Raw genomic sequence first — 13,384 nt, forward strand, 5'->3', positions numbered from 1 at the left:
TGTGGTGCGCGGGCTTCTCATTGGGGTGGCTTCTCTTATTGCAGAGCATGAGCTCTAGGCGCACTGGCTTCAGTAGCTGTGGCTCGTGGGCTCAGTAGGTGTGGCTCGCGGGCTCTAGAGCACAGGTTCAGTAGTTGTGGTGCACGGGCTTAGTTGCTCTGCAGCATGTGGGATCTTCCCGGACCAGGGCTCAAACCCGTGTCCCCTGCATTGGCAGGCAGATTCTTCACCACTGTGCCAGGAGGGAGGTCCCTAGACCACATCTTTAATGAAAATTAACTTCAAAAACAGTGGGCAGATACAAAATAATTAATATGCAGAGTAATTGATTTCTAAGTTCATTTTTCCCTTTCAATTACATGACTTATAAGTGTTTAGCACCAAGGCCTATACAGGTCTGCAGGCAATAGAAGATCCACAGGACAATGGGGAGACACATGCAAAAATAGATTTTTGTCTGTTTCCCTGTGGACTGAAGGGAAGACCTGGAAGGAAAGGTAGACCCAAATCAGACCAAACCAAACCAGAACCAGCCACCAAACCCCAAACAAATTGTTACAGAAAAGAGCTTCTTGCTTTAAAATTTCTAAAAATCGGAATCGCCTTTTGTAAAGGTTCCTACGACAATGGTGAAGCTATACAGAAGAGAGTATAAGAAGTACCTGGGTGAAACCGTGACTAAAATGCCCCCAAATCATAAAGTGTTTATCAGTAAGAAAGATGCTCTTATTTTATTTAACAACCTATAGTTCTACCTTGTAGTGAAAGACTAGAGAAGACCTTGTTTTTTGCTTGTTTTTTAATTGATTGTAGATCGTCAACCTGAAAGCTTAAAAGAGAAATCTTCTTTGTCCGAGAACTAATCAGGTCCAATATGGAGTAGACAGATTATTTGTGCTACTTAGGGCCAACACTGATTTGTTTAAAACTCTTCATTATTTTATTCATTAATACCCTATGATGTATGACGAATATCTTTATTTTATGGTTAAAAAACAGTGAAGGAGGTAAGTTATGTATGGCCTTAATGCTGACCTAATATACTGCCTAGGAAAAAGCATGATCACCTTTTTATTACATCAGATAAGGATATTTCCCTTTTATATTTACCTGCACCAATTTAGAATTTATGGTAATTTCGGAAGAGTCTGAGCTGTGGTTTTATTTTTTCACCATTCTTAAAGAAATAGTACTGAAATAAGTTTGTATAACTGTTCAGATAAGGCACCTAAGCGAATACATTGTTTTGAAGCATTTCTATGTATTTTTAAAGCATCAGTTTACTTATCAATAATTTATATGGTAACATATTAATAGAGTAGGACTTGTAAGGAGCTCTCCCAGGAGAATGTGGTTGCTTATTTTTCCTGAGTGTGTTTGTTTGAAGTCAAAAAATTACATTGAAAAACGTTTTCACTTATAGTTTTCCCTGAAGCTGACTGTCCCCTTTCTCTCCACCTAAGGCAGTGAGGCGCTCTCACTTGGGACAAGCCTTCTTTTATTATTTATGCGGCTTTCTAAAGATAGGGGTTGTTTTCCAGAATACTGTGTCCTTCAGATGTAGGACTGCTTTAAGAGAGGCCTGGCAGTCCTTTCTGGCATTTTGCTCCTTGCTGCTGGGTTGGGAGGCGTGCATTTTACCAAGTGGCCTCTGTTTGTTCCCCCCCGCCCCCCCTCCAGCCGAGATACCTTTCCTCCATCCTTGCCTACAGATTGGACCTTTGGGGGCTTTATCTGTGCTTCAGGTTTGCTCAAGATAGTTAGAAGGTTTATATTGGTCAGATACTGTGTCCTCATTCTGCGTGGAAGCCTTCAGTGGCTGTCTTTGCTTTGCTCAGGGAAGGTCTGTCCTTGTTCAAGTGGCAGGTCAAGCCCCCTCCACGCCCTGGCCCCCTTCCACCCTCATCCCCTACCTCATGTTTCCTTGGTTCACAGGCGCTTTCCTTCCCTGAAACTCACCCTACAGCTGCATGCACCCTCACCTGGCTCTTTGTTCTGGTTCTTTCTTCCGCCTGGAACACTCCCATCTTTGTGGGGGGACTTCTCAGACTCCAGACCCCTCTGTAAATTTCTGTCATCCTAGCCTGTGGGCCTCAAGAGGTGGCATGCTCTTATTCAACTTTGCACCCTTAGAAGTCAATTGATACCCTGGCATACGATGGATGCTTACTAAATATTTGGTGACTTGAACTGAACTGCAGCTCCACTGTGGCAGCAAGTTTAGGTATGGGAAGTAAAATTTTTGTGGAATTTGTCTAGACTGACATCAACCACTGCAGAGTCAGACTTTTGAGAAAGGTATCCTTGAACATTACATAAGCAGCTATATGATGATCTGATCTTCAAAGTTGAATTTGATTTAGCCCATGTAAAATCAGACAATTACAAGTTAACAAAATAAAAATTTTGAGTGGTATTTTGAACAGTTAAACCATTTAGATGATACAGACCTGGCATGATCTACTCTGTTCTCTATCAAAAATAAAACGGAAGTATTTAGTATGTCATCACCAGGACCTTGTTTGGAATCTCAGCCTAACCTCCTTCTACTTTTATTTCCCTTCCTTAGGAAACTTTTCTTAAGCAAAAGATGAGCGCCCTCTAGGGGTGAACTGTAGGTGCAATGCTGTACACGTTTTAAAAAACACTGCAAAATTCTGGAAGTATTGTATGAAATATAGAAAAGGATGCTTCATCCCTGTTATGTAATTCAAGTTATATAATTTAACCACAGAGTGTCTCAAAGTGCTTTCACGTTGCTCATCACTTCCTCGAGCACTGTTTATTCAGACAGTTTTTTGTCCCACAGGGAATATCCAAAATGGGAAGAAAGAATGTTTTATTAAAAAGTGAAAGCAGAAGGTTGAGACTGTTGGCAGTTTGCAGTCATCTGTGAAGGAAAGTTACCAGGCCAAATATCTATGACACAGACTTTGGACAAAATAAAAGGCTTTTCTGTGTCAGCTTAACTATTTAATCCCTTCCTTTTTTCATCCCCAGTTGATCACATGATCAGATATTTCTCTAGGACCCCAGTTATTTCCACGCAGTTCATCCATTACCACTCCTTCCCCATAATGTTAATTTTTTTTTCCATAATGTTGATATTTAATTTTTAATTAACATTCTCTTTTACCCTATTCTTTTGTGGTGAAGAAAATGAGCCATTACTTATAAAGCACTTAAACAGGGTTGGATGCCTAGTAATAACTCATTGTTTATATATTTTTGTTTATTTTTGTTAATACTGGTGGCATTTGTTTTATACAGAGTGATAAAGATGAGAATAATGGTATCTTACCTTTATGTAGTGTTTTTCATATACAGTATTTCTCTGGACCCTCAGAATGATCTTCTGAAACAGGAAAAACAAGCAATATTCCATGATAACCAATGACTCAGGATGTTTTCAAGCATTATAGAAGCTAAATTATTCTATTTATGTATTTTTTTCTAAAATTCTTAAGAAATTAAGCCAGAAGGCTTAAGAGTAGCTTTCCGTTTCACATATTTTCTCTTTTAAGTTGACACATTGATTTTTTTAAAACAATGACAATTTTATTTTCAGATCACAGAATTTTTGTTCTCTGATTTGAACTCGAGGCCTTCTGTTTTCAAACTTTCATTTTGCAGGTGAGAAAATTGAGGCTCAGAGAGTTTGGGCAGTTGGTACTAGCTCATGAGACCTATGGCAGAAACATAACTAAAATCCTATTTTTTTCCCCCTTTATAACATGTTTTCTCTTTTCCTAACGTGGTTTTACTTGGCATAATCTTCTTCTTCTCTAAACATGCCTAATTTGATTTTTCTTTATTGTTGCATAAATATGATGGTGGAAAAGGACACCTTGCTGTGGAAAGTTTCCCTGATGTAGATGGTTTGGTTCAATCTGGCAAGTTGTGAAATTGCTCTCCTGTGAAATATGTGTTCAGAATCATACCCATCTTCTTTTTTTCTTTTATTGAAGTATAGTTGATTATAATGTGTTAATTACTGTTGTGTATCAAAGTGATTTGGTTATACATATAAATAGTTCTTTTTTTATATTCTTTTCCATTATGATTTATCATAGGATATTGAATATAGTTCTCTGTGCTATACTGTAGGACCTTCTTGTTTATCCATTCTATATGTAAAAGCTTACATCTGCTAATCCCAAACTCCCAGTCCATCCCCCCACCAACCCTCTCCCTCTTGGCAACCACTAGTCTGTTCTCTATGTCCGTGATTCTGTTTCTGTTTCATAGATAGGCAACCACAAGTCTGTTCTGTATGTCTGTGACTCTGTTTCTGTTTCATTAGATAGGTTTGTGTCCTCTTTTAGATTCCACATATTAGTGATAGCATATGGTGTTTGTTGTTGTCTTTCTGACTTACTTCACTCAGTATGACAATCTCTAGTTGCATCCACGTTGCTGCAAATGGCATTATTTTGTTCTTTTTTTATGGCTGAGTAATATTCTATTGTATATATGTACCACGTCTTCTTTATCCGTTCGTTTGTTGATGGACGTTTAGGTTGTTTCCATGTCTTGGCTATTAATTACACCCCATCTTTAACTGTTCTGAAGTGAGAAAGACAGAGGAAGTGCATGTGGATTGAAGTGTGACTCAGGCAGGCCTCAGTGGGTAAAGGGGACCAGAGCACATGGCATACTCAGCTCTGTGTGTTGGTCTGCCCTGCGGGACCCCATCCTGACCGTGCACTTGTGTCCTACTGTACCTTCTGAAGATGTCAGACGTGCACTATGGAGTTGTCTATTTTGAGGGATTCAGCAGCTGGCCAAGGGTCAGGAGCTGCATAATATTGTTTATATATATGTGATCTCTCATGTCCCTGCTCAGGCTCTTAGAGTTAGTCTGCTTTCTGGTTACACTGGAGATACATAGAGGAGTACATAGATTTAAATGCAGTGATGTGCATGAAATTCACAAGCTTAGCTCCTCTGCCTTGTTTTTTTAATTGAGGTATAATTGACAGATAACATTGTATTGGGTTCAGGTGTACATCATCATGATTTGATATTTGTATACATTGCAATATGATCACCACAAAACTCTGTAGTTACCATCCATCACCAGACAAAGTTACCTTTCAGGATTTATTCTCTTGGCAGCTTTCAAGTATGTGCTACAATATTATTGACTATAGACACCATGCTGTACGTTACATCCCCATGACTTACTTATTTTATAACTGGAAGTTGGTATGTTTTGATCCCCTTTGCTTGTTTCACCCACTCCCCATACCCCTTCCCCTCTGGCAACCACCATTCTGTTCTCTGTATCTGTGATTTTTGTTTTGTTTCGTTTGCTCATTTGTTGTTTTTTTAGATTCCACTTATAAGTGAAGTCATATGGCATTTGTTCTTCTCTGTCTGACTTATTTCACTCAGTCTAATTCCCTCAAGGTCCATGTTGTTGCAAATGGCAAGATTTCATTTTACTGGCTGAGTAATATTCCACTGTGTATATATCACATCTTCTTTATTCATTCATCCATCTATGGACATCCTCTGTCTTGTTTTCAAGTAGGCCCTTGGGCTTATAAATTCAAGCTCATGGCTTGGAATGAGGCCAGGTGAATTCTTACAGTGAGTAGTATGTGAGTAGAAAATTAAGTATTAGTGCTCATTTCATAAAGTTGCTTTTCTGCACACATATGTGTCATGGATGTCATAGATTTGTTCCTGAAAAGATCCTTGGAAATTGGTTCATCTCTGAAATGTAATTGAGTACTTCAGGGGATTGTCATTTAATGGTATTTATTGAATGGAAGGTAAATACTGAGTTGGCCAAAAAGTTTTTTCCATAGCATCTTATGGAAGAACCTGAACAAACTTTTTGGCCAACCCAATATTTAATGGAAGGAATAATCTCTTTGTAACTTATTTGGATATGTATAGATTTTCTAAATAAGGATTGCCTGAAATGTGTTATGATATACTCTTTTTTTTTTTAGAAAAATGAAGTATTTTTGAGCTTTCTATTACTGTTGTATCTTGTGACACCAAAGAGTCAGCTGATATTCCTTGGGAATTAGGAAATCAAAATAAAAATGTCAGCTTGTGAAAATGGGGACACTTGGTTAAAAGTAATTTGACTGTTTCAGTTTTCCTTGCCACTTTATAGGTACTATTGGAATTAGCAATTACTTAGAGCTGTTGGGCCTGAGTTTAATGCCTATATTTTTTGTAGTAATGATGCATAGATGGATAATTGAATATTAAATTAATGGAATATTAAAAGGTTCTGTGACTTAGGCAGAAAGTCCCAAAATACTGTTATAGGAGGTGGTAAATTTGATACGAAACTCTTAAGGGAAGTTTTTTCTTCACTAATCAAAAATATTTTCTGACGATAAAATATACTGCAAAACATGTAGATAGTCAGTTAAGATAATAAAATTTAGCTTCTTTTTTAGACCCAGAAGACTTACCCATCAAAGCCTTGCTTCTAGTTTCCATTAGGCCCTTTCTTGCTGGTTGCTCTGTAGTCAGAGAGTTTTGACTATACTTTGGATCTCTGTATTACTTTCTGCTGTATATTCACCTGACATTTTGCAAGCGCAAAGGAGTTTGACTCATGTGTATAAACCTCCAGAGTGTACCACACAGACAGGGAGCATGTAGGGCTGTGCCCAAGTGATGCAAGGGGGATGCTGGTCTCTGCCTCTTTCTGGACCACTTCCTTGACTCCTTTCCTGAGCGCAGCGCAAAGTAACGCAGCCCAGAATCACCCAAAGGTGAGAACGTGGAGATGAACCAGCCCACTGTGGGACAGCCATTCTCACAGCCTGCTCTGTCCTTGTCTGTCTGGCAGACACCTTACAGTGGGCCAAGCATTCATTCACAGGAAGTGTCCCTGCGTGGCCAGCTAGCAGAGTTTGGGGGAAATCTTTGGTGGTTTGAGCTCTAAAATCAGAAACTTAAACGAGGCCTGTTAACTTGCAGCTAGTGTAAATGTGGTTATGAAAACCCTCCAATGGAAGGGATAAATTAGGAGGTTGGGATTAACATATATACACTACTATATATAAAACAGATAATCAACAAAGACCTACTGCATAGTACAGGGAACTCTGCTCAATACTCTGTAATAACCTATATGGGAAAAGAATCTGAAAAAGAATAGGTATATGTATAACTAAATCACTTTGCTGTACACCTGAAACTAACCCAACATTGTAAATCAAATTACTTCAATGTAAAGTAAAATATTAAAAAAGAAGGTATCAAAAAAAAGAAAGAAAGAAAGAAAAAAGAAAACTCTCCACCACAGGAAGATTTACGCTGTGCAGAAGAATTTTGGACAGAGGTCTTATGACCTCACGTATATGAATTTTAAAAAACATTTTATTTTGAAATTACCATAGACTCACAGGAATTTTCAAAAACAGTATACAGAGTCTCATGTACCCTTTCCCCAGCCTACATCTGTGGATTTTTAAAGTGTGGAGTGTGTGCCTCTGGCATCCTGGATTTTGTGGCCCAGAGATTAGGAAGACCAACCGGGGGATTAAAAACTCACCCCTCTTGCTGAGGTGGCTTTGGTTGCTGTATCAGGAATCATGATTCAGGTCAGGGCATTGCCTGTATTTTGGAAATTGTAACTCTATGTAGTTGTCCAGATTTATATATATTCTGTTGTGTTAAAAATTTAACAGTTTTACTTGTGTGAATTATTAATCTGAAATTTATTTTTTTAGTTTTTAAATTTTATTTTATTTTTTTGCCGTACGCGGGCCTCTCACTGTTGTGGCCTCTCCCGTTGCGGAGCACAGCCTCCGGACGCGCAGGCTCAGCGGCCATGGCTCACGGGCCCAGCCGCTCCGAGGCATGTGGGATCTTCCCGGACCGGGGCACGAACCTGTGTCCCCTGCATCGGCAGGCGGACTCTCAACAACTACGCCACCAGGGAAGCCCTAAATTTTATTTTTTAAGTAGTGAGAGAATACTAATATTTTTAAAAACACTACATGAGTGAACACATGTACATGAAGGAATGTTTTCTCCTTGTCCCCTTTCTTGTTTGAGTCTTAAGGGTGATCTGGGTTCTAGGACCGAAAATTTTAAATTGCTTTTTTCTGTGTAGGTTCGAAAACACGTGAATGATCTCTATGAAGACTTGAGGGACGGACACAATTTGATCTCTCTTTTAGAGGTTCTTTCAGGAGACACCTTGGTAAGTTTTAAATTTCATAATTTATTTTGAAGAACATGTAATCCTTTTTGCATATGACTAATTTGTTTTCAGCACAGACTGTTCAGAGTTTTGCAGCATTCATCTTTTGAGCTGCTGTGAATTCTGCCTGGAAAAAGTTCTGGTTAGATTATGAAGCATTTTCAGACTTTAAATGCTGTGCATTTGGGAGATGGAAGTACTTTGATGACCTTGCTTACATAATCAATTCTATAATTAAAATACTACTTCTGTTCTTTTTTACCTTTGGGTTTTTTTTTTTCTTATCAGAAGTTAGATGCATAATATAACCCCCTATTAAAAGACTCACAAATAGCAAGGAAATAAGCATCACTTTCTGACAGATGGTCTAACCCCCTCCACAGGTATCATCTCCTTTTTTGTGAACATTTCTCCCCCTTCTTGGTTACCTGGTCTCCTTCATTAAGTTCTGTTCATGCTCTTCTTTTCATTTCTGGTCTGTCTTGTGTCTTTGCTGTCCTATCTTCTGTCTGTTATATTCATTAGCCAAGGGAACGAGATTTTTTGAAGACCTTACGATTGGTGAGTGCCACAGAAGCATGCGAATATGAACAGCATGAGGATGTGGAGGATGAGGATAAGGGGGTAGGTGTCGCCCCCGTAACTCCACTAACCTAGCCTTACATGCGGTGAGCGCTAACACAATAGTGTAACCCACGGGTTTGGGCTCCTTTTTAGAAAACTGTAGAAAGGACCAAAACCCGCAGGGAGATGGATGTGTGTGTACCAGCAACTTGGACAAAGGACATATTTTCTCTTTAAATTTATTTCTGTATTTCTGTGCACTGCATGGTATTCGAACATATGTGGTTAAATTACAGGAGGGCATTTGAGCTAAAGAAATTTATATACCTTTTGTATAAGTATGGAAATCTTACAACCAGCCCACTAATTGTAATGCAGATCTGTTCCACTTCTGAAATTAATATTTCCAACATAACTGTCTTTTGTTTTATTTGAAGGAACTTACAGACATTTATTTAATGTTTAAGATTATGCTTTAAATCATTCCTACTGGCAGTAGGTATTTGAGGGACATTCTTTACCTACCTTATATGTCTCATTTTATTTAGGGGGGAATACTTAAAATGCTAGAATCCTGACAGGGCTCACAGAGCTGTTTAATCCCGGTGACACTCAACTGACTTAGCCTACCTTTGCAAGACAGATGTGCTTCTTTTGTCATCACGTCCCTAGAGCCCCCTGATTTTATTAGAATTTGTGCTTTTGTGGATCCAGTGGAGAATTCATCACCATCATTTCTCCTGTTATATGGAACTTATTTTCCCATTCTGTGGTCTGCTGTCTGTTTTAATTCTGCTGCCTTTGGCTTCAGCAACCTATTCATGTTTGAGCAGCTCAGCTGTCAGTTTTCTTTTTTCTTTTTTTTTCCCTTTGGAAGATACTATGTGGTAAATTTCAGCTCCATTCTTTGCATTTTTGTTGAACATTTTCTCAGGTCTGTTTCCTTACGTTTTCCTTCTGCTAACTTGTGACATTTCTTAAGGGAAATGGCATCAAGGAAAAGAGTTAACTGTTTGTCAGTTTTCCTGAGACAGCAAATCATCACGTCCATCCCCAAGCAGTGTAAAACTATTAGCGAGTCCAACCGATTTTGTGCAAAACGAAAATAAAATAAAGAGGAAATATATTACATGGCCTTAATTGCTTTTCTCTCTTCCTCTATCATGGCTAAGTAAACCTCCACTGTCTTTCTCCTTCTTGGTGATTTTTATACTAACTGATGCTACTTTACCTCATTTTCATTAACATGCCATACATATATGATTATAAAAACCTTCTTGATTTAAAGTTTATTAAGAAGGCAAAATGGGGAATGGTATTTAATTCTTTTTGTGCATCTGTAGCTAATAACTGTAGGCTAGAATTATAAGATAGTGAATATGAAAAGTGTATATGTTCCATGGTATTTTCTCTTTTTCTTTTGTTTAAATATTTGGAATAAAGGATCTGTTTAAAATAAAAAAATACTCAGAAAAATCCCAAGTTTAAATTCAATCTCAGATAATACAAAAAATTTAAAATATCATTAAAATATTTAATGGATCTACCCAAGCAGTAAATACTGTTTTGACATATTAAGGTGAGCATACAGTATATTTATATAGGATATTCAGCATATGTGTATTTAGCATGATCAGTGGTATCAGAAAATACAGTGTTTTTTATACCCTGCATTTTTCTATTCTTAGCCCAGAGAGAAAGGTCGGATGCGTTTTCACAGACTACAGAATGTACAAATTGCACTTGACTATTTGAAAAGACGCCAGGTATGATGTTTTTCAAAGACTGTAATCATATAAACATACGTGACTGAATAAATATGCATAGGACCATGTCAGGGAATGAAAAGGTTAAAGTTGACTGTGAATTATAATCATTAAACTTGTGCTTTCATGAAACAGATGTTTTAAAATGTTTTTAAACATTTGTTCCAAAGAAAAGGAGGTTAATAGTAGGTGTAAGTGGCTACATTTCCATCTGAATAGGAGCTACTGAGTTTTCCTTCTGTTGGAACTGGAATGCTTTTGCCTAGGAATTTAATGACATTTTAGTAGCAACAGAATGTTAAGAATGTCTATGAACAGTTCTTAGTAGTGGGGAGACATTACTTTATTTTTTATTAAAATTACCTTATTTTTATAAAAGATAGTTTACATAATACTTTTAAAAAACTTGGCATATGTATTTTTAATACATAGTAGTGAGGAAGCAATAGTTTATTTTTTATAAGTAGATACAACTGGATAATCTAGAAGTAGTTAAAAATAAAACAGTTCTGACAACAATCCCCGACTGGCTTGAGGTTTCAGAAGAAATGATGGAAAAGAATGAACAGCGTATTGGATTTGCTCTTGATTTGGTACCATTGTGTATTATAGAGATATAAGGCAAATAATTGGTAATTTTCAATTAGTAGAAAAAGGAGGAATCAAAGAAACTCAGGATAATTGAAAGTTCCTGAAAACAGTGAGAAATCAGAGGTGGCAACAATTTCGCTTTTTAATGGAGTAGGAGGAAGAGAAGAGAGGAGGCAAGGAGGAGCAGGAAACACTGTCTATTAGTCCTTCATTTAGTTTATTATGGCATCAAAGTGCTTTTAGTTATTAAATTCTAGCAAATACTCAGTGCTTATATTTTAAATGATATTGGTATTTACCTTACTCTTCTTAATTCTAGTGGAAGTTTACAGAAGGATTAATGGTTAATTATGTCTCCTTGTCGAACTATTTTTGGCAGTGATTTGTCCAGGAAGTAAAATGTTAGGTATCATTGTCTTGAATTCATGATAGATATTTAATTCTTTTACCAGGAAGTAAATGTTAAATATCATCCTTACATTTATTTACCTGAATGCATAATTGGACAGTTGATAAGCTTTAAGTCTGATTATTGTATTATTTTTAAAGTTTTGAACAGTCTTCCAAATGTCCAGTGAGTTATATAGTTACTTATCTTGGTAGCAATCTATGATAGACAAATAGAATAATAGCAATCTATGATAGACAAATAGAATAATAGTGCTAGTTGTTTTTTTTTAAACACTCTTTATGACTGAAGTGTAAGAAAGTTGTTAAAATTATTTGATGGTTCAGAATAGTTTCCTACTTAATTGTAAAATAACGCTTGTTTTCAAAAGGCAAAATTATTTCTAATTTAAAAATCTTAACTATTTAGGACTTTTCGCTTGAATTGTGTTTTTTGTTTTGACAAGTGTACTTTTAATACTTGCTGTAGAAGACAAAACCAAAATAATATTGAGGTTTTTTTCCTTTGTAGTTTCTCTATAATTTGCAATCTAAAATGAGTGGGGATGGGGGTAAAACAGTAATTTAAGGATTACTGTTATTTAAATTATTCAGGCTTTTTTTTTGTATCTGTAATTTTGAATCACTTTTATGTAGGTAAAAATAACTCGTGCTGGTTTGAAAAATATTTTGTTTTATCTCTTCTTCACATACAAAACAGGTGAAATTAGTGAACATTAGAAATGATGACATAACAGATGGAAATCCCAAATTGACTTTGGGATTAATATGGACAATAATTTTGCACTTTCAGGTAAGCCTGATTTTCTTAACTGTCATTTCTTTTAGCCTCATTGCTAGTTTTCAGGTGGTTCATGTGAAGGGTGAATTACACATTCACATCCAAAGGAGGAAGATAAATTTCAGGCTTTCTTTCTTTCTTTTAAAATTTAATTTTAAATTTTATATTGGAGTATGGTTGCTTTACAATGTTATGTTCGGTTCGGGTGTACAGCAAAGTGATTCAGTTATACATATATCCATTCCTTTTCAGATTCTTTTCTCATATAGATTATTACAGAATTTTGAGTAGAGTTCCCTGTGCTGTACAGTAGGTCCTTGTTGTTTATCTATTTTATATATAGTAGTGTGAATATGTTAATCCCAACCTCCTAATGTATCCCTCCCCCCACCTTCCCCTTTGGTAACCGTACGTTTGTTTTCTAAGTCTGTGAGTCTGTTGCTGTTTTTAAATAAGTTCATTTGTATCATTTTTTTTAGATTCCACATAAGTGATATCATATGATGTTTAGGCTTTGTTTCTTAAACAATATATTTGTATTGTTCCTCTCAGTAACATGCTGCTAATGAACTTGGCATCTCATTTCGTGTTGTTGAAAGCTTAAAATACTTGTAATCTCAGTGTTCGAAGACAGAGATTCCTTTTTTTTGAATGTAGCCACATTTCTTTGTTTATTGGCCAGCATTACCTGATTTAGATACATAAAAGTTTTATGATTCAATCCTTATTTAGAATAGGTTTCATTGATATTACAGTTTCTCAACTATGCCTGCTGTTTTCTCCTAGTTTTGTAGACACTAGGTGGCAGTATCGTTCTCATAAAGACATCTCTTGAACTGGAACCATCCACGTTTCCTGTAGCGCTCCACTTTCTCAAACTAGGTTTAAGGAGAGTAAAGGCAAATATATTAACTATGAATTATTATCTAATTACCAGTGCCAGTTAAAGGCTGAACTTGATCTTTGGTTTTTATAAAATGATGCGTTTTTTAAAAAATCATCTTCATTTGATTTAGGGTGAGTCCTGGTTTTGGAACTGGCTTTGGGTTTGTCAATCCCTTGTGTGACCACGCAGCATTGTGTGTGCAG

General features: G+C 36.7%; 1 protein-coding gene across 14 annotated transcripts in view; it reads left to right on the forward strand.

The window, feature by feature from the left end:
- The window catches only part of DST (dystonin), a 558,750-nt gene that overhangs the window by 308,457 nt on the left and 236,909 nt on the right, over positions 1-13,384 (forward strand). For all 14 annotated transcript variants that reach the window (XR_014326489.1, XM_082847286.1, XM_082847281.1 and 11 more), the window contains 3 exons: positions 8,096-8,185; positions 10,438-10,515; positions 12,215-12,307. Coding sequence is in view for 13 of the 14 variants with exons in the window: in XM_082847286.1 (XP_082703412.1) it covers positions 8,096-8,185; positions 10,438-10,515; positions 12,215-12,307 (261 nt within the window). In the remaining variant the exon portion in view is untranslated. The remainder of the gene's footprint in view (positions 1-8,095; positions 8,186-10,437; positions 10,516-12,214; positions 12,308-13,384) is intronic.

The sequence above is a fragment of the Leucopleurus acutus genome, assembly GCF_964270905.1.
Source record: "Leucopleurus acutus genome assembly, chromosome: 10".
NCBI lineage: Eukaryota > Metazoa > Chordata > Mammalia > Artiodactyla > Delphinidae > Leucopleurus > Leucopleurus acutus.